At 39.9% G+C, this 22,568-nt stretch overlaps 1 protein-coding gene across 1 annotated transcript; it reads right to left on the bottom strand.

The window, feature by feature from the left end:
* Nucleotides 1–11,031: 11,031 nt before the first annotated feature.
* LOC118562055 (major histocompatibility complex class I-related gene protein-like) lies at nucleotides 11,032–22,283 on the bottom strand. The gene is made up of 6 exons (XM_036134348.1): nucleotides 22,279–22,283; nucleotides 22,135–22,172; nucleotides 21,439–21,717; nucleotides 19,055–19,354; nucleotides 11,381–11,530; nucleotides 11,032–11,174 (listed from the first exon to the last, which is right to left on the bottom strand). Exons 1-6 carry the CDS (start codon nucleotides 22,281–22,283, stop codon nucleotides 11,032–11,034), a joined length of 915 nt encoding a protein of 304 aa, XP_035990241.1.
* Nucleotides 22,284–22,568: the final 285 nt, after the last annotated feature.

The raw sequence follows: 22,568 nt of genomic DNA, 5'->3' as shown, positions 1-22,568 counted from the left end.
AGAACTAGCTCTGTGTGTGCGTGCTGTGTCCGGGTTCATCCAAAGACAAATCATGACACAATGCAAAGTGCTTTACATGATTAAAATATAGGTATAAAAGCAAGTAGGGATAGAATGTAGAAACAAAGAAGAACATTAAAAACAGTTTAACTGGAACATTCAAAGGCAATTTTAAACAAATGTGTTTTTAGTCTTGGTTTAAAGGAACTCAGGCTTTCCGCACTTTTACAGTTTTCTGGAAGTTTGTTCCAGATCAGTGGAGCATAGGAACTAAATGCTGCTTCTCCATGTCTGGTTCTGGTTCTGGTTCTGCAGAGTAGGCTGGAGCCAGAAGACCTTAGTTGTCTGGAGGGTTGATACACTCATAACAAGTCTGTGATGTATTTAGGTGCTAAGCCATTCAGGGATTTATAGACTAACAGAAGGATTTTAAAGTCTTTTCTCTGAGATATAGGGAGCCAGTGGAAGGACTTTAGAACTGGGGTGATGTGCTCTACTTTCTTAGTCTTAGTGAGGACGCGGGCAGCAGCGTTCTGGATCAGCTGCAGCTGTCTGACCCACTTTTTAGGAAGTCCTGTAAAAACACCGTTGCAGTAATCAATTCTACTAAATATAAATGCATGGATTAGTTTTTCCAGATCCTTCTGAGTCATTAGTCCTTTAATCCTGGAAATGTTCCTCAGGTGATAGAAAGCCGACCTTGTAATTGTCTTTAGGTGCTTTTGGAGGTTCAGGTCTGAGTCCATCACTACACGCAGATTTCGGGCCTGATCAGTGGTTCCTAGCTGAAGCGACTGAAGCTGTGTGCTAACTTTTGATCTCTCCTATATTGGTCCAAAGATTATTACTTCAGTTTTATTTTTATTCAATTGAAGAAAGTTTTGACACATCCATGCATTGATTTCTTCTAGGCATTTACTCAGTGCCTGAACTGGTCCATAGTCACCTGGTGACATGGTGATGTAGAGCTGTGTGTCGTCTGCATAGTTATGGTAGCTGATGTTGTTGTTCTTTATAATCTGAGCTAGAGGAAGCATGTAGATATTGAAGAGGAGGGGACCCAGAATGGACCCTTGGGGAACCCCACATGTGATTTTTGTCATCTCTGATGTAAAGTTACCTACTGATACAAAAAAGTCCCTGATCTTTAAGTAGGATTTAAACCAGTTGAGAGCTGTACCAGACAGGCCGACCCAGTTCTCCAGGCGCTCTAACAGAATGGAGTGATCGACAGTATCAAATGCTGCACTGAGATCCAACAGAACCAGCACGGTGGTTCTTCCACAGTCTGTATTTATATGGATGTCATTAAACACCTTGATAAGGGCAGTCTCTGTACTGTGGTGAGCGCGGAAACCTGACTGGAAAACGTCAAAGTGGCTGGTCGTTGTTAAGAAGGTGTTTAATTGTTGAAATACAGCTTTTTCAATAATCAATAAATAATTGTAACTCATCTCCAGAAATTCTGTTTGCTGCAACCGAAACTTCACCTTCCCGAGTCCATCCAGCTGTCTGCTTTATTTTTGTATGTTTTGTTTCTAGATAGACCTCCATGGATAAAATGAAACAGACCCCAAATATACAACACACTACAGAATAAAGTAATAAAGCAGTTTTAAGTTCTTGCTGGTATTATTACATTATATTTTTTAAAGAATGGAGAACTGCTGTTTTATTTTATTTATTTTTATTAAAGAGTACCACTCAGGCAGATGATAACATGCTTAGATTACTGCATTGCACTAATGAAACTCCATGGCTTAACTGCAGCTGGTCCAAAATGCTGCTGCTCTTTTAACTGGTACCAGAAAATGAGAACACATTTCTTCAGTGTTAGCACCAATTCATTGGCTACTGGTTCACATTCGGATTGATTTAAAAATTGTTTTATTTATTTTTTAAATATCTTCATAGCCTTGCTTTCCAGGATCTGCCAGACCTGCTCCATCTTCATCAGGTCTGCAAATAAGTTTTTATTAATCATTCAAAAAACAAAAAGTGCAAAGAGGTAACTGCACTTTCTCTGTCATTGCACAAAACTCTGGATTAATGTAGATTTACATATAAGGCGGAACATTTCACTTTATGTGTTTAATGTTCTCTTAAGACCCAGTTTAAGATGTTAGCTTTTGAAGTTCTTATTGTTTGTTTTTCAGGACCTGCATTTATTTTACATTTTGCAGCCTTTAACTTTTTTAGTTTTTACATTAATAGATTGATAGGTTTTTCAAAAACAACCTTGAGATCCTGTTAAAACACGGTCTTTAACCCTGGTCCTCAGGACCCACTGTCCTGCATGTTTTATATGTGTCTCTGCACCACCACACCTGAATCAAATGATTGCATGACCTATACAGTTGCCATCATGGCTGCAGAAGCCTGTTAATGATCCACTGCAGGCTTTAACTTTTTTTATTTTTATATTGATTTAGATTGTCATTGAGAATATTATTAGTTTTTATAAAGAGGGAAATATGGTTGTTTTGTAAACAGAAGTTTTTCAAAAACAGTTTAACAACATAACAAAATCTTTTATCCTGACTTTCACCAAAAAATATTGTAGTTGATTATAAAAGGCACAATATGAATGATCAGATTCACATTTAGGCAATGAAAACAGATTATCATTAATCTATGGGTTTGTTTGTAAAAAAGACTGATTCCCTTACCAATTAAATTCTGTTCTAAACAGGAGTGTCTATATCTCTTAGTTTGTGAGAAAACTGACAAGCTCAGTAGGCTAAATCCTATTGAGGTGCCTTGATAAAGGGGCCGGCTCACCGTTTCTTTAAGTAATGAACATCTCAAATTGCAGTGCGCATGCCCAACACGCTCTCAGTAGACAGTCATGGAGTCCTGTCGCCCAAAGCTTGCATCGTCCAAAAAACACTGGAAATGCACACGTACATCTGCTGGAAAGTGTGCGACAATCTAGGTGTAATATCCTGATTATACACTGTATCAGGATATTTGTCTTTTTTAAATTTATAACAAGAATTTTCCTTTTGATGTTAAGGTACGTTCAAGCATTTGTAATTTAATTTTCTGTGAAAAATGTATATTGTGGTAAAAAGTTAGATATATTAAAATATGCATTTTGCATAATGTTAAGAAATGCTAGAAATGCAGGGAGAAAAAAAGAGATGCAGAGAAATCCGCTGTTGGCTTACATACTGAGGAAAGGGGAAAACAAAACCCTGCCATGGTAGACAGCTTTGCCCTGCTGTCTACCATGCATAGCTGTGCAGGGCACGCAGAGGGTATAGTGGGGAAAAAAAAACATGCATCAAGAGTAGGAAGCAATGAACTGCTATGGCAATGCTTGCAGTGAAGGTGTGCTTGTATTAAAACTTTTAAGCACTTAGAACTGTGCTTTAGCCAGACTGGATAATTTCCCTTCAGAGAACTGCAGAGGACTCGTGGATGACCGAGGGGGCGTGGGAAAGACGGTGTTGCCGATGGAGATCTGCACTCACCTGTGTTGAGGACGATCAAGGAGAGGGGATTCCTTGTGCCTGCTTATGTTTGCTCTCAGGCAGCGGAGCTGCGAGAGGAGCAGAAGGGCAGAGTAAGGGCACGTTATGTGGACCATGTAACCGGCAACGGTTACCGTGGCATGGTAGATCTAAATTATTATTTTTGTGGACATGCACACACACACACACACACACACACACACACACACACACACACACACACACACACACACACACACACACACACACACACACACACACACATATATACATACATACATATATATATATATATATATACACCCATGCTGATAGGCAAATGTGCCAGGTTGTGAAATTTACACTGTGACAATATATTGATGAGTTGGGAGAAAGAGAAAGACAATAATAGCATAATAGGAGCTGTACAACAAACAAATTAGGTTTCAATGAAACAATAAAAATACAATGCAGTTCAAAATGGAAAGTACAAATTTTATTTTTCATATAAGTTTATAGAAATAAACATTTCAATACAATCGCTTAATAAATTGGTTATCACAGTAGTTGAACTTCAAATTTAAAGTAGTTATTATTAGCTAAAGCAAAAGTTAAAGTTATGCAGCTTTTTTTAAAGGGCAGTCAAGAAAACCTGAGACAGAGCCAAGAGGAAGAACAGCACATTCTTAAAATGGGTTAGTAGAAACCAGATACAACCTGATACAAAAAGAACAATAGAAGCTACATACCCTGTTGGACAACTTTGATAAAAGTTTTGTTACATAATGTAGTTTGGAGAATCAACCAAAAATTACAGAAACTAGAATCTTTACCTTTTATCTCTATTACCCCCACCCCCCATCAATGCATCTATGATGCTCTTGTTACTGGTGTTACTTTATCATCGCGTTATACATTGAGACAACGTAGCCCTTTTAAAAAAGGAGGTAATTATTTACAGGAAACTATTTCTCTGGTTTAATACAGAGCTGCGTTTTTTAAATCGCAACATCAAGAAGTTAGAGAGAAATGGGGCTCTACACATCTAAAGGATCCTCCCTAATCTGGAAAAACAGTCTACTGTTGCATAAAAAGACCCTTCACAGAGTTAGAACAGCATTATTAGAGGATAATAAAATAATCCTAGGTTTCGTTTTAGTCCAATTGCCAAATTTAGAATCATAGTTCTCCAGTCCCTTAGCTCTTAGCAGTAATGACTTTATGGGATTCTGTATAAATAAAATTTATTCTATGACAAATAAATCATTAGCATCCTCCAAAACATGATTACCTCTTCTTCAGTAAGTGAGGCACCGTTGGGGGAATCTTTAGAACCTCACTGGTGTTTGAGCTGTTTAGATCCAGTAGAGATCTCCAAGTTATCTAAAACAGGAGCTTTCCTTCATTTTTTTTTTTTTTTTTGCTGCAAAGAATCATTTTTATATGCAGTTATTTGTAAAATAATTTCTATTATAATCAATACAAAATTTGGTCTAAAGTCTAGCCACAGAATAAGTGGCTTTAGCACTGAACCTTCAGTTTTTATTCTGCTGTATAAATTTTCCTTTACATTAGGGTTTTTTGTTCCATCACAGGTTTTCCATCATCGAATTGGAGTTCCTGATATTTTCTTGTTAGGTTTTATAGAAAGGATTTCCTGCAGCATTGTTAGCTATGGTGATTTTAGCTTCATTCTGAACAGGTTTTACTGACTATAATTGTTATACAATTGCAACGTGAGAAATGTGTCTTAGAGCTAATACTTGAAAGAGATAAAGCCTCAGATGTATCAAAACCTATAAAAACATAAAAATCATTGATTATCTTATAACACCTTTACATCAGTTTAGTTTTAAGGGGAATTAAAGTTGTGTCTTCCATGTCTCGCAAGAAGTTTTGCAATGTTCCCATAATCTTGCATTGTAAGGTGATGAGCCTTTTTATCTTTGTTGTAGATGGTTTCTACTCAGCTATTCAGATGGAGGCATTATACACTGCCTGGCACAAAAAGGTCAAAAAGGCTTGTACCTATTTAACTAAGCAAATAGGTACAAGCCTCCCATTGAATAATTACTGCATGGGTGATAATATTTCAGCTGGCGACTAGTATTTAACCCCAACTAGTGCAAAGAGTTGCTTCTCATTTCTTAAACAAACATGTTGAACGGGACCTCCTGTGGTCATGGAAAATATGTTGGTCTGTTTCAGAATGGTCAAATGATTGGCATGCATCAAGCAGAGAAAACATCTAAGGAGTTTGCAAAAATGACCTAACCTGGCTCTCGCCAGATTGATGTCGTTCAGCAGAGCTCGACACATCTGGAAATGCTGCCATTCGGAGGGATTTCCATCACATAAACATGGACGACCCAATCCGGATTACCGAGTGCGATTTTCATAAATGTGACGCATTAGAGAAGCGACTGTTTGAATTCAGACAAAAATGCCGGCTTGCATCAAGAAATCAAGCGGTTACAATAGCCCCTTTTCCATTGCCACTTAAAAGCCTGGGACTTTGCAAATCACAGGTAGCGTTTCCATACACCCGGCTAATTTAATTTCCCTGCGCTTCACTTTTCCGGGGTTTTGGTCCCTCCACCGACCTAGTACTTCTCTGCTTTCCTTGGGCTTGTTGAGGGGGTGGGGTTTGGTGCAGCAAGAAAAACTGTCCACCTCAAGGGTGAAGTAAGGAGATGAGGGGTTTACAAACCTTTCAATGTTATTGTCATGATGCAGCCTGAAGGCTGCATACTGAACATTTCTCGCTCCGTCTCCAGTGAAGTCCTGATTAGGAACACCTGTCAGGCTGCAATCACCATGGACTCATTCCACCCGCTCACTCCACCATATAAACTCACCTCAGTTTGTCCATGGTCACCGGTTCGTCTCCAGTCCTCTGAACATCATGCCTGTCCTGTTCCTGTCTGTTCCTGTCTGTTCCCGTCTGCCAGTTCCTGCATCCCTGCAACCTCCGTCTGGTAAATGACTCTGGCTTTCATCATCCACTTCTTGCTGCTTCAATAAACTCTGGAAACCAGCTCTGCGTGTGTGTGTGCTGTGTTCTGGGTTCATCCAAAACTAATCATGACAGTTATAATCTTAATTTATTACCAAAAGTAGTTTTAAGCTGATTTTAGGTGAGAAAGTACATCTCCAAACTTCATCTGTGCAGTCAGTTCTTCAGGATTATGAGCCAATTTTAATTGAGGAATATGGGTAATTCTTTAAAAGAACACAGACATCGGCCATTTACCGACATCAAGCTATATCTGCTTTGGTTTTCCCTTTCGCTCTCGTCAGCATCACGGGTTGGTTTCGATGTGAGTGGTTGACGTAGCACGTTAGTAAAGATGACGGACAAGTGGTTTATCCAACTATATGCATGGATTTTTGATAAGGCTTCTCCTTCTGAAATACATCTCCAATGGAGTGATCCCAAGTTGATGTGTTGAGCTGTGCGAAACGAAATCCATCTGGCGAGAGTAAGGTTAGAAACTACAAAATTGGGTTATAAATTGTCCAACGCATTATTAAAAAACTGGAAGGATATAGAGGACCTATTGTTTTCGAGAACAAACATGTGGCATAACTGATAGACCTATCATGCCGAGTCCCTACTGTTTGTGGGGGCAGTGCTATGATCTGGGCTTGCCACAGTTGGTCAGGTCCAGGTTCAGCAACAGCATGTGCTCAAACAATGAGGTCATCTAACTACCTGAATATACTGAATGACCATGTTATTTCATCAATCGAATTTTTCTTCCCTGATGACACTGGCGTATTCCAAGATGACAATGCCAGAATACAGGCTTGAAATGTAAAAGAGTGGTTCAGGCAGCACAAGACATCATTTTCACACATGGATTGCCCACCACTGAAACTAGACCTTAACCCTATTGAGAATCTTGGGGATGTGCTGGAGAAGGCTATGCACAGCAGGCAGACTCTACCATAATCAATGCAAGATCTTGGTGAAAAATTAACGTAACACTCTGAAGTAAAGTCTGAAGTAAAAGTATCATTATTTTCTAAAAACATTAAGTTTCATGTTAACGCATCATTCTCTTTGCCAAGGCAGTTTATAACAACTGTTCCAGGACACCTTGATGTACCTCCAAATAATCATATAAGAGATGTTCAAACAAGATTTTTATAACATTTTATAAAGATGTTAATTTCTGAGGCTTTAAATCATTTTTACTTCTTGCTTTTATATTGTGATGAAATATGTTTTGTTTTGCAACAAAAATGTATACAATAAACTTTATTAACATATATAAATGCATTTTGGGTGTTTTTTAAATTATTTTATTAGCTTGGAAGCTTAGGATATTGTTTATATTATTTTTGCCTTTTATTGCATTCCTATTGTGTGCATTTTTTATTTGAATCCAAATTAACAAAATATCTTTACATAAAAACCTGTATTCATTGTGCTTAAAATATTTCTGTCTGCAGACAAATAGAAAGCAGTTCCTAAGTAGGCTTGCATCAGCAAAAGAATCAGGAAATGAGCCAGGTTAGAAAACCATTGTAGTACAAACTCTGACAATCAAACATGTAATTTCACTGGTATTGTGTCAACACTTGAAATGTGCATTTAGCTTTTAGACACACATCTGACCAGCTGATATAGATGGGGTAGAAACAAGTCTTAACCTGATTGAGATTTGTGGTTTAAGACAAACAGGTTTTAGAGAAGATAAATATCTGTTTTCACTTACTCAGTATCGGTGTATGTTAACCCCTTACTACAGGATGTAATTATCAACAACAACAACAACAAAAAACAGTATTCACGGTACTTCACATGAATAAAAACAGTGAATTCTCACATCAAGCAATGGATTGTTCTTCAGATCCCGCCGTCTCACTGAGTTCAATGCAATTCTCATGAGCTGAAAGGTCAGAAAGAGCCAGAGTTATTAAAGAGCAAACATCTCTAAAATAATGCAAAGCAAAAAAGGAAGGTAAAGTATTGAAGAAGTTAAAGTGAAGTTCCCTTATCTTTAAACAAAAAATCTTGCCTTATATGCAGTAAACAAATTGCAAACATTTTCAGGCTAACTTGTTTTAAATTGCTAAAATCAGGCTAAAATAAGAGTCAGATAGACTTATGTTAGCCTGATTGCGATCCTAAGGCCACCAGAATGGTGGTGCGCCTAGAAATTATGTCCATAAAACATATGAACAGAATTGGCAAGTCCAATTTACTACCTGCAATGTGGACCAAGCTCTGACACCGGTTATACAGAGACTTAGAGGGCCCCGTACTCCATATTCCCGGAGTAACCCCCACAGGACCCCCCGAGGGACATGGTCGAGTGCCTTCTTCACATCCAAAAAGCACATGTAGACTGGTTGGGCAAACTCCCACGCACCCTCCAGGATCCTGCTGAGGGTGTAGAGCTAATCCATTGTTTCACAGCCAGGACGAAAACCACCCTCCTTTACAGAACCCTGGAATAGGACTTACTAGGGAGGTTTAAGAATGTGATTCCTCTGTAGTTGGAACACACCTTTCAGTCCCCTTTTTTTAATAGAGGGACCACCACACCAGTCTGCCAATCCAGGGGAAGTGCCCCCCAATGTCCTCACAATATTGGAAAGTTGTGTTAACCAACACAGCCCCACAACATCCAGAACCTTAAGGTACTCAGGTGAATCTCCTCCACCCCCGGTGCCATGTCACCAAGGACCTTTTTAACCACCTACCCATGGAGCCCCGGCCGGGCTCCATGGGTAAAGGCCCAACCACCAGGCGCTCACCAGCATGCCCCACCTCCAGGCCTGGCTCCAGAGTGGGGCCCCGGTGACCCACATCCGGGCCAGGGAACATTTTGTCCATTTATGCATCATAAGGGGTCTTTGGGCTGCTCTTTGTCTGGTCCCTCAACTAGGACCTGTCTGCCTTGGGTAATCCTACTAGGGACATGAACCCCCTGACACCATGGCTCCTACAGTCATTGGGACACTCAAACCCCTCCACCACGATAACGCGCCAGCCCAGCGGACGGCTGCTGTATTTAGTAAACCAAATGAAAAACATTTTCCGTGATTTTTATATTGCTTCTGCTCTTAATACTCTGTCCCTTGAATAACTACCACACAATCACATTCTCCATAATATTTGGCTCTGCGGCCTAAAACTATTTAAAGATTTAGAAAATGGTTGAAGGCACCAAAAATATATCATACTAAACACAAAATCCAAGTCGCTCACCTGTTTTCTTTTGGTAGGTCACATATCCAGTAGCAGCAGCGATGAAAACAAGAATCAAAGGTATCATAGTAGCTATGATAGGGAAGAATATGTTGCTGGGACTCTCTGGTGAAAGACAGAACAAAATAAAAACAAATTATAAACTAAGGCACGGTACATCCTGGACAGGTCGCCTTTTTATCACTGTTATTTCAAGGTGAATAACTTGAGTAACACTAAACACTAAAACTGCTTTCCCTGTCTCTCCACATTACCTGAAAATATCCCTATAGATTTAAAGAAATAAATGTGACAGAACGCATTGTTAGAGATTATACAGATTACAGAGCCTGGACTGCAAAATAGGTTAACATGGAAATTACAGACAGACAGACACTGGAGGCACAGAGTCTGACATAACTAAATTGGACATAATGACTAATTGAGGAAAACATGTCAGCTAGGACACGTCTGCATTATAGATCTTCTCCACCAATGTGATGAATGGAACAGTGATATCATACTGTGCACGCCCCTGATCATTGTGTACAGACAGACAGACAGACACAGACTTCTTCATCAGCTCTACACCTTGCCACCTTAGATTAGAGCTTGTATTATTGTTTTATTGTATTATTGTTTGCTTACTATTAATTGTGTGTACCTCTGTGTTTGAATTTCCCTATTGTTTGAAAATAAACAAATTTTTCTCTTTTCTTCAGAAGCTCTCTGATGACCCTGCCATAGTTTGTCTCATCACAGTTGAGGACCAGTCAGAGTACAGACATTGAATCCAGAGCTTTGTAGACTGGTGCCAGCAAAACCATCTCATGTTTAATGCAGGGAAGAGTAGGAGCATATTGTCATAATTTTTTAGTTTTTTGACCCACGTGCAGAGCACACACACAGGAGACAGGAGAACAACTTAACAGATTTATTCAGGTTTAGGGGGCTGTGGGAACACAACAGGGCCGGAGCTTAAGCACGGGGAGGCACCGGCACCATGGAGGTCGGGTTTTGGTGCACTTTCTGTGGTAGAGATGAGAAAATTAGTGTGGGACAAGGAGAGAGAAGATATGCAGCTGATCGCGGTCTTACCGTCCTCAACCAGGGGAGCAGACTCAGGGGGTTCTCCAAGAGGTGGAGTTCCCAAGTACGGTGGCTAAGTTAAGGAAGAACTGACTAATGGGAGGGTGAGCAAAGGTGTGATGGCATGCAGTGGCAGCTGGCTGACAGCTGGAGGGATCCGGGTGATCCGATGGGGTCCTTAGGAGAGAGAACTTGAGCACAAAGGAGCGTGTGGAGCAGAATCCAGGGATGATGCGAGCCAGAGGGCTTGACTTGACTGGGTTCCGCTCTGGGCCAGGTCAGGTATCACAGAACCTGAGACCCAAGACCGCGGCCCTCCCAGTCGAGGAGGTACTGCCAGCCTCTACCCTGTCGTCGGGAGTCCACGATTGGTCGGACCGGGAGGACTGGGCACCTCTGGTGGTCCTGGGTGGGAGGAGGGGGCTCGGCTGGTGGGTGCAGTGTGCTTGTTACGACCGGTTTCATTTGTGAAACGTGAAATGTGGGGTGGGCCCATCAGTGTGAAGTGAGGTGAAGGTGGACGGCTGTGGGGCTGATGATGGAATCAATGTTGTATGGACTGGTGAAGCGCGGGGCTAATTTACGTGAGGAATTCTGGAGGGAACGTCGCGGATGGACAGCCAGACTCGCTGACCGGTGAGGTAACGGGGAGCAGGAGTTCGCTTCTGGTCAGTGAACCAGTGGTTACGCTTGGTTGTCTGGTGCAGAGCCTGCATGGTTCTCGACCAGAACCACCGGCAGCAATGGATGTGGTGCTCAACAGAAGTGACCAGGATCTGCCTCTCTTCCGAGGGAAAAAGAGGAGGTGGATATCCCAAAGAAAACTCAAAAGTCTAGTAGCTTGTGGCAGTGGAAGTGAGTGAGTTGTGTGCGTATTCAACCCAAGGGAGAGCTTATTCCAATCCGATGGGTAGAATAACGAGAGGCAGCGGTGGGCCGACTCGAGCTCTTGGTTAAGACGCTCTGTCTGACCGTTGGTCTGCGGGTGGTAACCGGAGAAAAGAGTGTACCTGGCTCCCAAGGCAGTGGCAATCTCCCTCCAGACCCATGAGGTAAATTGGTCAGACAGGATGTCTTGCGGGCTGCCGTGCAAACAGAAAACGTGCTTAACCAAGAGCTGAATGGTTTGGAGAGCTAATGGCAGTTTATGTAGTGGGATTAGAATCAGAATCAGATATACTTTAATAATGCCAGAGGGAAATTACTGTTTCAGTACAGGTGACAGGCTTTAGAAAAGCGATTTAAAACTGTGAGGATAATGGTCATGCCTTGAGTCAAAAGGTAGATGTGACCATGGACGTTTGGGGATAGGCAGTGGCTGCAGGAGGCCCATGGGGGCTCGGGTTGTGGGCTTGTTCTGTGCGCAAATTGGATAGGCCAACACATATTCCCGAACGTCCCTGGACATGGACGGCCACCAGAATCTTCGAGAGAAGAGTGATAGGATTCCTTAATGTGCCCGGATGGGCGGAGAGTTTGGTTGAGTGGGACCAATGGATCACTTGGGAACATGCAGAGCTGGGGACATAAGTCCGATTCAGGGGGCCGGTTCCAGGATCAGGCTCGAAGCACTGCGCCTGGGAGATAATGTCCTCAATTTGCCAGCGCAGTGCGCTGAAGTTGCAGAAGGGAGGGCAGAAAGCCCAAAAAATCAGAGACCTGAATAACTCAAAATAATTCAGATTAGCACAAGTACTAAGGAAAATAATAGAGTGGATTGAGTTCTTGAAAACATTCTGATTTACACAAAGAACGTCGCCAAACATCAGCGCCACTTTCACCTAGCCCTCCAGCACCTTGTAGAGAAAACAGTATTTGTCAAGGCGGAAAAATGTGAATTCCACAACCTGTCAGTGACCTTACTTGGTCTGATCTTTGAGGGTGAGCGGTTCCGATCAGACCTGGATAAGATCAGGGCGGTCCTCGGTTGGCCTGTGCCAGACCTGCGGAAACAGCTCCAGCACTTCCTCGGCTTCGCCAATTTCTACCTTTAATTCATACAGAGCTATAGCCTGATCACCGCTCTTCTGTACGCCCTCACGTCCACTAAGTCCACATTCATCTGGAACCAGTGGTGGCTGGTGAAAAAAATCTTGGTGGGGCTGGCCAATAGATTTCCCTGCCTAACCCAGTACATGCATTTAAATTAAAAGTCGAAAAATTACTACGATTCCACAATAAGCATTTAATTAATAAAAAAAAACATTGTTCACAAAGGATCATTTTGGTGTTTTTGTCTTATTAACCCAGACTCATGCCAGAGGGTTTGCATACATTGTACATGCATGTATATTATTACGAAACAAACGTTTACGTCTTGACTTAAACCGGTTATGAAGCATCCGTCAGTTTTACTTAGCCTTACGTATATATATATAGCAAAATATGAACAAATAAATATACCACAGATTTTTTTTTTTTTTCACATTTAAGAGAAAATTGGAAAAGATTCTGATCACTTTTCAAGTGCCCTCCAACCCGGAACTCGTGATGTCAGAACGTTCATCTCAACCCAGACGTTTCAGATAAAGAGAAGGCAGCGGAGGAACAACAGCCTTCCGAGTCGGACAAGGAGTGGAGATTGCACGTCGGAAGATTAGATGAATGGTAGGACACGTTTTTTCTTTTAACTACGCAGTTCAAATATTTTCTCGTATGTTGACATAATTTTCTTTTAGGCACCATAGATATTTAAAGCCTAACTCTTGGACTGAATGTATTTTAATGCAGATGCATTTAAATAGTCACCAGAGTAAAGAAATGTATATTATATGTGAATTATGTGCGCTGTTTGGAAGTAATTTCGATAAAACTTGCTGTATAAGCGAAAGAGCCCAAACATTTCTCAATCCGGCTGCTCCGGAATGTGACGTCACAAACAGAACTAGTACCGTGCATCCGGCTGCTAACACTACGACTTTCGCTACCAATTTATTAAATTTAATTAATAACTCTTACTTTATGTACAAAAAAATAATGAAAAAAATGTCTGATACATCTACAAACTCCACCTCAAGCATCGGCGACTCCGATACTGAATATATATACGAAGAAACGGAGTTTGAACAAGGTGAACCTGAGGAGACTATATCTAACGCTGCCCAACACATAGAGCCCATGCTCCATTGTAAGTACCCCTCAAAATCCTCGAACGTGAAGTGCGAATTACATAACACTTTTGTCACTGCCGGCAATCCAGTCCTTTCGCGTTTCTTTTACGAATTTATCCTATTTCTTTCGGACCTTTGGATCCTTCGGCCAAGTATGTAGCGATACTTTCTGGTCTGCACTAGACCGCGGTGAAGTTGGTTTGACATTGGACATTCAAGCTCCACGGAGTCAGCGGACCGTCAACAAATCTGATTTGATTTTTGTTTGTCAAGAGTGCTCCGCTGACTCCGCGGAGCTTGAATGTCCAATGTCAAACCAACTTCACCGCGGTCTGCACTACAGCCACCAACTACGCACCTAGAAGGCATTTTATTGTGGACTTAGTTCGGCGATTTTTTTAAAAGCGCTTGCTCAAAGTAGACGTGGATCAGCAGATTTGATGTGTGGAATAAGATACTGGAAAAAAAACATATATCCTTGTTCGCTGTACCAGTTGTACAATGTAAACAATGTGTGTTTCTATGCAAGTTCGCTTCGCGCATTCTTGGTGTTCTTGAACTGACGTCACACGTCGGAAATGGCCGATCGTAAACGGAGGCAGCACTCAAACGCGGAATACCATAATCGGTGTAAAAATGCCCAATAATTCATATTTAAACTTAATTTGAACACATTTTATACATGAATATTCAAAGTTTACCTTGTTCTGGAAGTTATTCAACAGTTTTCAGGATTTTTTTTTCAGTCCAAGAGTTAGACTTTAATGGCTAAAAATGCCTGTGTTGTGCGAAATTCAGTTCCCCTGTGAAAATCTGTCCCCCCCTTTGTCGGGAGCGAGCATTGCTGCCATTTTCACGGCGCTTATAATAGATTTTTCGGTAAAACAATGCATATAATCATATCAAGGTTGTAACATTTAGTTTTTTCGGCAGCTGTTTACAAAATTTTAAAATAAAATAAATATATTTAAAACTCAAAAATCATTTGAGTTTTCTTCAGCTGTACACCATAATCAGCGATATTAAAACAATAAAAGGCTTGCGATATTTCAGTTGATTTGTAATGAATACAGAATGTATGACATTTCATGTTTTTTAATTGCATTACAGAAAATAAAGAACTTTATCACAATATTCTAATTTTCTGAGACAGTACTGTATATATATGTACAAGGGTTGGACAATGAAACTGAAACACCTCTCATTTTAGTGTGGGCGGTTTCATAGCTAAATTGGACCAGCCTGGTGGCCAATCTTCATTAATTGCACATTGAACCAATAAGAGCAGAGTAAAAAGGTCCAATTAGCAGGGTAAGAGCACAGTTTTGCTCAAAATATTGCAATGCACACAACATTATGGGTGACATACCAGAGGTCAAAAGAGGACAAATTGTTGGTGCACGTCTTGCTGGCGCATCTATGACCAAGACAGCAAGTCTTTGTGATGTATCAAGAGCCACGGTATCCAGGGTAATGTCAGCATACCACCAAGAAGGACGAACCACATCCAACAGGATTAACTGCGTATTCAAGAGGAAGCTGTCTGAAAGGGATGTTCGGGTGCTAACCCGATTGTATCCAAAAAACATTAAACCACGGCTGCCCAAATCATGGCGGAATTAAATGTGCACCTCAATTCTCCTGTTTCCACCAAAACTGTCCGTCGGGAGCTCCACAGGGTCAATATACACGGCCGGGCTGCTATAGCCAAACCTTTGGTCACTCGTGCCAATGCCAAACGTCGGTTTCAATGGTGCAAGGAGCGCAAATCTTGGGCTGTGGACAATTTGAAACATGTATTGTTCTCTGATGAGTCCACCTTTACTGTTTTCCCCACATCCGGGAGAGTTACGGTGTGGAGAAGCCCCAAAGAAGCGTACCACCCAGACTGTTGCATTCCCAGAGTGAAGCATGGGGGTGGATCAGTGATGGTTTGGGCTGCCATATCATGGCATTCCCTTGGCCCCATACTTGTGCTAGATGGGCGTGTCACTGCCAAGGACTACCGAACCATTCTGGAGGACCATGTGCATCCAATGGTTCAAACATTGTATCCTGAAGGAGGTGCCGTGTATCAGGATGACAATGCACCAATACACACAGCAAGACTGGTGAAAGATTGGTTTGATGAACATGAAAGTGAAGTTGAACATCTCCCATGGCCTGCACAGTCACCAGATCTAAATATTATTGAACCACTTTGGGAAACATTTTCCTCCACCAGCATCACGTCGTGACCTGGCCACTATCCTGCAAGAAGAATGGCTTAAAATCCCTCTGACCACTGTGCAGGACTTGTATATGTCATTCCTACGACGAATTGATGCTGTATTGGCCGCAAAATACTAATAAATTATTGTGGTCTAAAACCAGGTGTTTCAGTTTCATTGTCCAACCCCTGTATATATATATATATATATATATATATATATATATATATATATATATATATATATATATATATACCAGAATTTCAAATATACATGTCTAAACGGCTTCTAGATAATTTATAGGTTTTCACGGTAGAGATGGTTGCAGTCAGATAAGGTGGTGCGCCAAGGCACTAACTGAAAATATTCAGTCAAGTTTGTTTAGATTGCACAGGGTGGGTATGGATATACAGAGTTGTGTTGGGTGCCAGGAGGTTAGGGGGGTAAACAGTGGTGGATACAGGCGTCGCCGCGGGGGCTGTGCTCACCCCCTTTTCAGAGACCAAAATAATTTTTTTAGAGCCCGAAACTTTAAACATCCTTCATAGAATTAAGATTGATAGCCAGTATCTGTCATCTAGAACGCACTGACACTGGCGCGGTGGTCGAGACTCCAGATATCCGAGCATGAATTTGAATTGCTAACAGCTCAGGTCTCGCGCTATTACAATGTGACGCGATTAGTCAGTGATACCACAATATGGGATCGAAGCAATCCTGAGGAGATGGTGAAACAGTGATGTTTCTTAACGGAGACGCACTGCGCTCTACAAGCTAATTCAATATGAACTGTTGTACACAGCTGCGATCAACAACAATTATTTCGGATTTCGAGAGGACCTCACCATTGAAATCCGCAAGAGCTATTGTTGAAGCAACAATGCCCACGTGCATGGTAGTTGGATGTTGCAATACATCGGGTAAAAGTTAAAACATTAGTTTCAGTAATGAGGCGGAGGGATATTTCAGCTGGTGTCTGTAGTGTGGCAGTGTCACTTAGTTTAGAGCCCAAACAAGCTACTTCACTTTCAGAAACAAGCCCAAAAACCTGCAACCGACAACTCATAAAATTTACAAGTGACTTTAGAAAAAAGGGACACTGATATATTTCATCGGCAAGAAGAACAAACTGAGAAGAATAACACAAAAATAAGGAGATGGCTGCCGCAGCAGATTATATGATTTTAAATCATATAAATTTGCCTATATCGCATGCATAATATTATTTGCCCAGAAGTATCCCAGAGGGTTGGCATTTGTAAACACATTATCATCGTCATCATAAAGTTGAAGGTGTTGTAGAAGAGAACAATATTCTTTGTCAAGTCTTACAGTTCTATTATAGGCTTATGGCTTAACTTCACCATACATGTTCATTGGTTTAACTTACTTTAAAGTTTTTTTTTAGTTTATCTTGTTAAAATACATTAAAAACTCCTTTATCACTTGAACCATACCAAAATGTTCTAAGGCCTTGGATCTTTTTTTTTTTTTTGGATTTTTTTTGGCTCTAGTGGCTTGCTTTTTCTGAAAGTAGGCTGACAGGAAGGGGGGTGGAGACATGCGGCAAAGGACTGCGGGTCGGATTCGAACCCGGGTCGACTGCGTCAAGGACTAAGGCCTCTGTATATGGTTGCGCTACCCGCTGCGCCACATACACGCCCACTCCTTGGATCTTTTTAAGTCGTTTTTCTAAATAAATATCATTTCTGGAAATAAAGAAAATCTTAGTTTGATTAATTGTTGATAAGGATAATTTTTTCTTCAAACTACTTTTTAACCTTGTGCATGCTCGAAAAAACAGAGATTTTGGCTTAAAACCCCTTTTTCAATTACAATAATGTAATCATGCTAATTCCACTTTTGTTCACTCATTAAAATGTTTATCAATTCAAAAACCCTTAGATGAATAATTAGGGTAGTGTGAAAGAGTAAAGATGGCATTCTTTGGTCATTTAGCTTCCCGTTGTCTTGGCTTGACCCTAAGGTGCGCACCCCCCTTTGAAAAATACTGGATCCGCCCCTGGCAAAAGGAATTGAAATGACAGATAAACTGGCTAAAAAGGCATTAGGGAAGGAATTAGCATTACATATTCCATTTGGGAAAGTTGAGGGTAAAGCAACAATCAAAATAAAAGAATTAGACATATGGCAGAAAACATGGAATGAAGACAAGAAAGGGAGAGATTTATATAAAATAGTCAGTAGTAATAAAGTGATAATGATGAGATTCCGGATTACTAAAATACATCCTTGAACATAATTAAGGAAATATGTAGAATATTTAGCTGAAAGGAGGAAATATAGGAAAGGGTGCAAAAGGCAGGACTAGAATTGAGTCTGAAAGGAATATTAGGCACAGAAGGGGATAAAGAATGTATTTATAGTTTAAGGAAAGCATTACTCATTAACTCACATAATACCAAACTGAAAAATAGAATTTAGTTTGCGGAGGTTGTGAAGTTACATACTCCTGTTCAGTAGGCAACGGAATACACCTTGAAGCTTTTTGCAATCCGCCAATAAAGAAGAAGAAGAAAAAGATCTGTCGGTCTGCTTCCTGTGTCCAATGTTTAAATTAGCTTGAGTTCAATCCAAACATTTCACAAACACCATTAAATCAACATTAATCGTCCCTGTTAATGCTGTAATAAAGCTCATAGCATCATCGAACAATGGCGATACAAAACAAGCATACATTATACATTTCTATTGATTCTACTGATTGGCACTTTATTCAGATTGATTATGTCCATATAAATTGCTAATTGCAAGACGCAATATGCACCTCCCTTTCAGTGATGAGCAAGCATAGATAGTGAATAGTGATAGTGATGAATGCATGAATTGATTTGATTTAAATGAGACAGTTATTCAAACTTTACTTTTTGTCATGTGGCAGAACAAATGTGTAAATGGGAAACATTATTAACATAAAACTAAACAAAAAAAATACATAAAACACATCAGGCACATATTTAGGCTTACCTCTGTCGGCTCCTATATTTGCTATATCCAGATTGATGATTTTTTCCTCGTTATCAATAAGCTGAAACACACAGTCGTACCTCCTCCAGTCTTCAGGACTGATTGAGGAAATGTCCAGGTAAATCCTCATCTGGAAGGTGTCATCATTGTTTGGAAGGATTTCTCCAAGATCCACATTCTCATGAATCTCTTCCCCATCCTTCCTCCAGAACATCAGGGCTCTGCTGGGATAGAAACCTGTAGCGTGGCAGCTGACAGGAGAGGAAGGAGACTTCTGCAGCAGAGACAATGAGGGGTTCTCTGGCAGGAAATAGATTCAAAAAGGGATGATATAGAAACAACAGATCAGGAAAACCAGTTGTTAGAAAAATTAGGAATGAGGTTGAAGATAAATAAAAAAAATACAAATTGTAGCAATCACATACAGGACTGTCTCAGAAAATTAGAATATTGTGATAAAGTTTTATTTTCTGTAATGCAATTAAAAAACACGAAATGTCATACATTCTGGATTCATTACAAATCAACTGAAATATCGCAAGCCTTTTATTGTTTTAATATCGCTGATTATAGCGTACAGCTGAAGAAAACTCAAAAATCCTATCTCAAAATATTAGAATATTTCCTCAGATCAAGTAAAAAAAAATTATAACAGCAAAACAAAATCAAACATTTGAAAATGTCCATTAATGCACTCAGTACTTGGTTGGGAATCCTTTTGCACAGATTACTGCATCAATGCGGCGTGGCATGGAGGCAATCAGCCTGTGGCATTGCTGAGGTGTTATGGATGCCCAGGATGCTTCAATAGCGGCCTTTAGCTCATTTGCATTGTTGGCTCTGGTGTCTTTCAGCTTCTTCACAATACCCCACAAATTCTCTATGGGGTTCAGGTCAGGGGAATTGGCAGGCCAATCAAGGACAGTAATGCCATGGTCAGTACACCAGTTACTGTGAGAATCTTATGTCGTCTCTTAACCACTACCATACTTGTGATTTAGTTTACTGAACCAAGCTGAGTGTTTTCAAGGCTCAGGAAACCCTGCAGTGTTTCGAGTTAATTAGACGATTCAAGTGATTAGTTGAATAGCCTACTAGTATACTTTTTCACGATATTCAAATATTTTGAGATAGGATATTTGGGTTTCTTAAGCTGTAAGCCATAATCAGCGATATTAAAACAATAAAAGGCTTGCGATATTTCAATTGATTTGTAATGAATCCAGAATGTATGACATTTCATGTTTTTTTATTGCATTACAGAAAATAAAGAACTTTATCACAATATTCTAATTTTCAGAGACAGTCCTGTATAGTTTAAACCAGACAGTGACACTGTAAAAGACACATTTTGTTTTCTTCTAAAGTCTTCTAAAATGCATTAAATCAAACTAACCGTTCATGTTTCAGGTCAGTTGGGATTAGCAAATTTACTCCTTTTTGCTTCATGCCAGCATGAGAGAGAGGACTTCCTATATTGTTTTTACTTCAAATGCAAAAGTTTATGTAGACAAAGAAAGCTATACCACTGAATAATGATTGAAATTGATAATGAATTGAAATGATTGATAATGAAATAACGAATTTTGGGAGCCCCAATACAGAGATAAGTTTTAAACATGTTCTGAGCTCTGTAAACCTAAGTCTGTTAACTGGTTTTATAAATTATACAAACACGCTACCAACTCTTAATAACTCATTATGGATTCTCCAAATTATCTTAACTTTAGCTTAAAGCCTTGTATTTAGGTTTAAGCAAGAGTAATGCTTGGACATTTACCATCCCACCCACAATATTTTGAACTGCAAAGAAAATCTGGCACCAAAACAACCAAGATTTAAATTTTAAACATTTGAAGTTGCTTTTTGATTATCTTGACAAAGATCTCTTTCTTAAGACATTGTAGTGTCATTTTCCTGTTCTTACTATGTTTTCTTAATTTGCTTCCTGCATACCGGGTTACTGAAAGCACTGGATTGGATCGGTCAAGTTCTAAGTTAAGGTCAAACGTTATGTTTTTTTTTTTTTTTTTTTTGTATTGTCTTTTGAGCAATGTTTGGTTCCCTTTTGGGGCGATTGTCTTTCTTGGTTTGCCATGGTTTTCTATCAGGGTTTGGTTTGCATTAGTTTGGCTTGGTTGATTTAATATAGTCTGGTTCAATATAGTTAATTTAATTTTTTGACTTTACAAAATGTTTTTCTCTTTCAATAAATAATTATAAACTGTTTTCCCTCTTTTTTTGTCACAATCCCTGAGCCAGTTTGTGACAAAGGCAAAAGGGATTATGCTGTTTCACTACTTTTGGGAGTTATTCAGCTTTAAACTGAAGTTGACGCAATATTAATCTGTTTCTAAAATCACTGTAATTTGATATTATCATACCTGTTCTTAGCAGAATGCTCTTCCCTTTGTCCAATAATTCCTTAAGAAATGCAGGGCAATCATGGGTAGCAAGCTGTTTAGCTAACAGTATTCCAACTTTATCAATGTTCCACAACAATTTAACTGGGATGGCTCGTGGTTGCAGAGCGATCCATGCCAGTTTCTCAAAATCCAGAGCAAGAAAGTCTTCTCCATCATAACCTGCTAGAACAACAGTAGTAACTTTCTGAGTCTCCTCATCCAAGTCACAGGAACCTCTCACTTGCAAAATACTGCCTCCTGAAAACGAAACAAATAAACAACATTGCAGTTATCAATTACACTCATAATATTAATATTAATAATAACAATAATAATAATAATACATAAATATTATACAGCACTGAAAAGTCAAAGAACCATTACAAAAAATGCAGTATGTGAGTTCCCAAACCGGTCATACATTTGCTATTTTCTTTAAATAGAAACGCTAACACTATTATTGGAATTTTTAATACATATTAAAAAGGTTTACTTGCAACACCTTTTAAGGTTCAATGTAGGATCTTTTTTTCAAGTGTTCAATAGCTCACCAAGACTTACATGAATTACATGAATGAAGGCCACAATTGGCGATATGTGGTCCTTGCTGCTCAGCACTACTGTCGCAACCGCAGGAGAACAGCATCACTACCTGCGCCGCTCCTTAGTACTCACCTTCCGTTCCGCAGGTCTCCACCAGCATAATGAATCCACTGTCCACACAGGTGCGGAATTCATGAATGTATTATTATATTATTATTATTTGGACAACTTTTACAGACCAGCCAGTGGTTGAGAACATGTGGCGCTTATCCTCACGGCATTACGCCGTAAAGTATTCACAGCACTAAATAACCAAATCTCTTAAAGGCACAGTAATACTTTTCAAAGTACACATTATGTGATAAGTGGGTACCACGATCAAGCCTCAACATTATTTCCAACAGGCCTTGGGTTGCTCCGGTAAAAAGTTTTAAAAATTTGGGCAAATTCTGATGCTTCTATTTGAAACTGTGGTCACTTCATATTTGGTGATGAAAGATTAATAAATCACAATCAGAATCAAAAATACTTTAATAATCCCGGAGGGAAAATATTGTTCCAGTACA

This window comes from Fundulus heteroclitus, unplaced genomic scaffold (genome assembly GCF_011125445.2).
Source record: "Fundulus heteroclitus isolate FHET01 unplaced genomic scaffold, MU-UCD_Fhet_4.1 scaffold_80, whole genome shotgun sequence".
Lineage (NCBI taxonomy): Eukaryota > Metazoa > Chordata > Actinopteri > Cyprinodontiformes > Fundulidae > Fundulus > Fundulus heteroclitus.
Note: the sequence above shows the minus strand (reverse complement) of the source record. Positions and strands in the feature narration are given on the sequence as shown.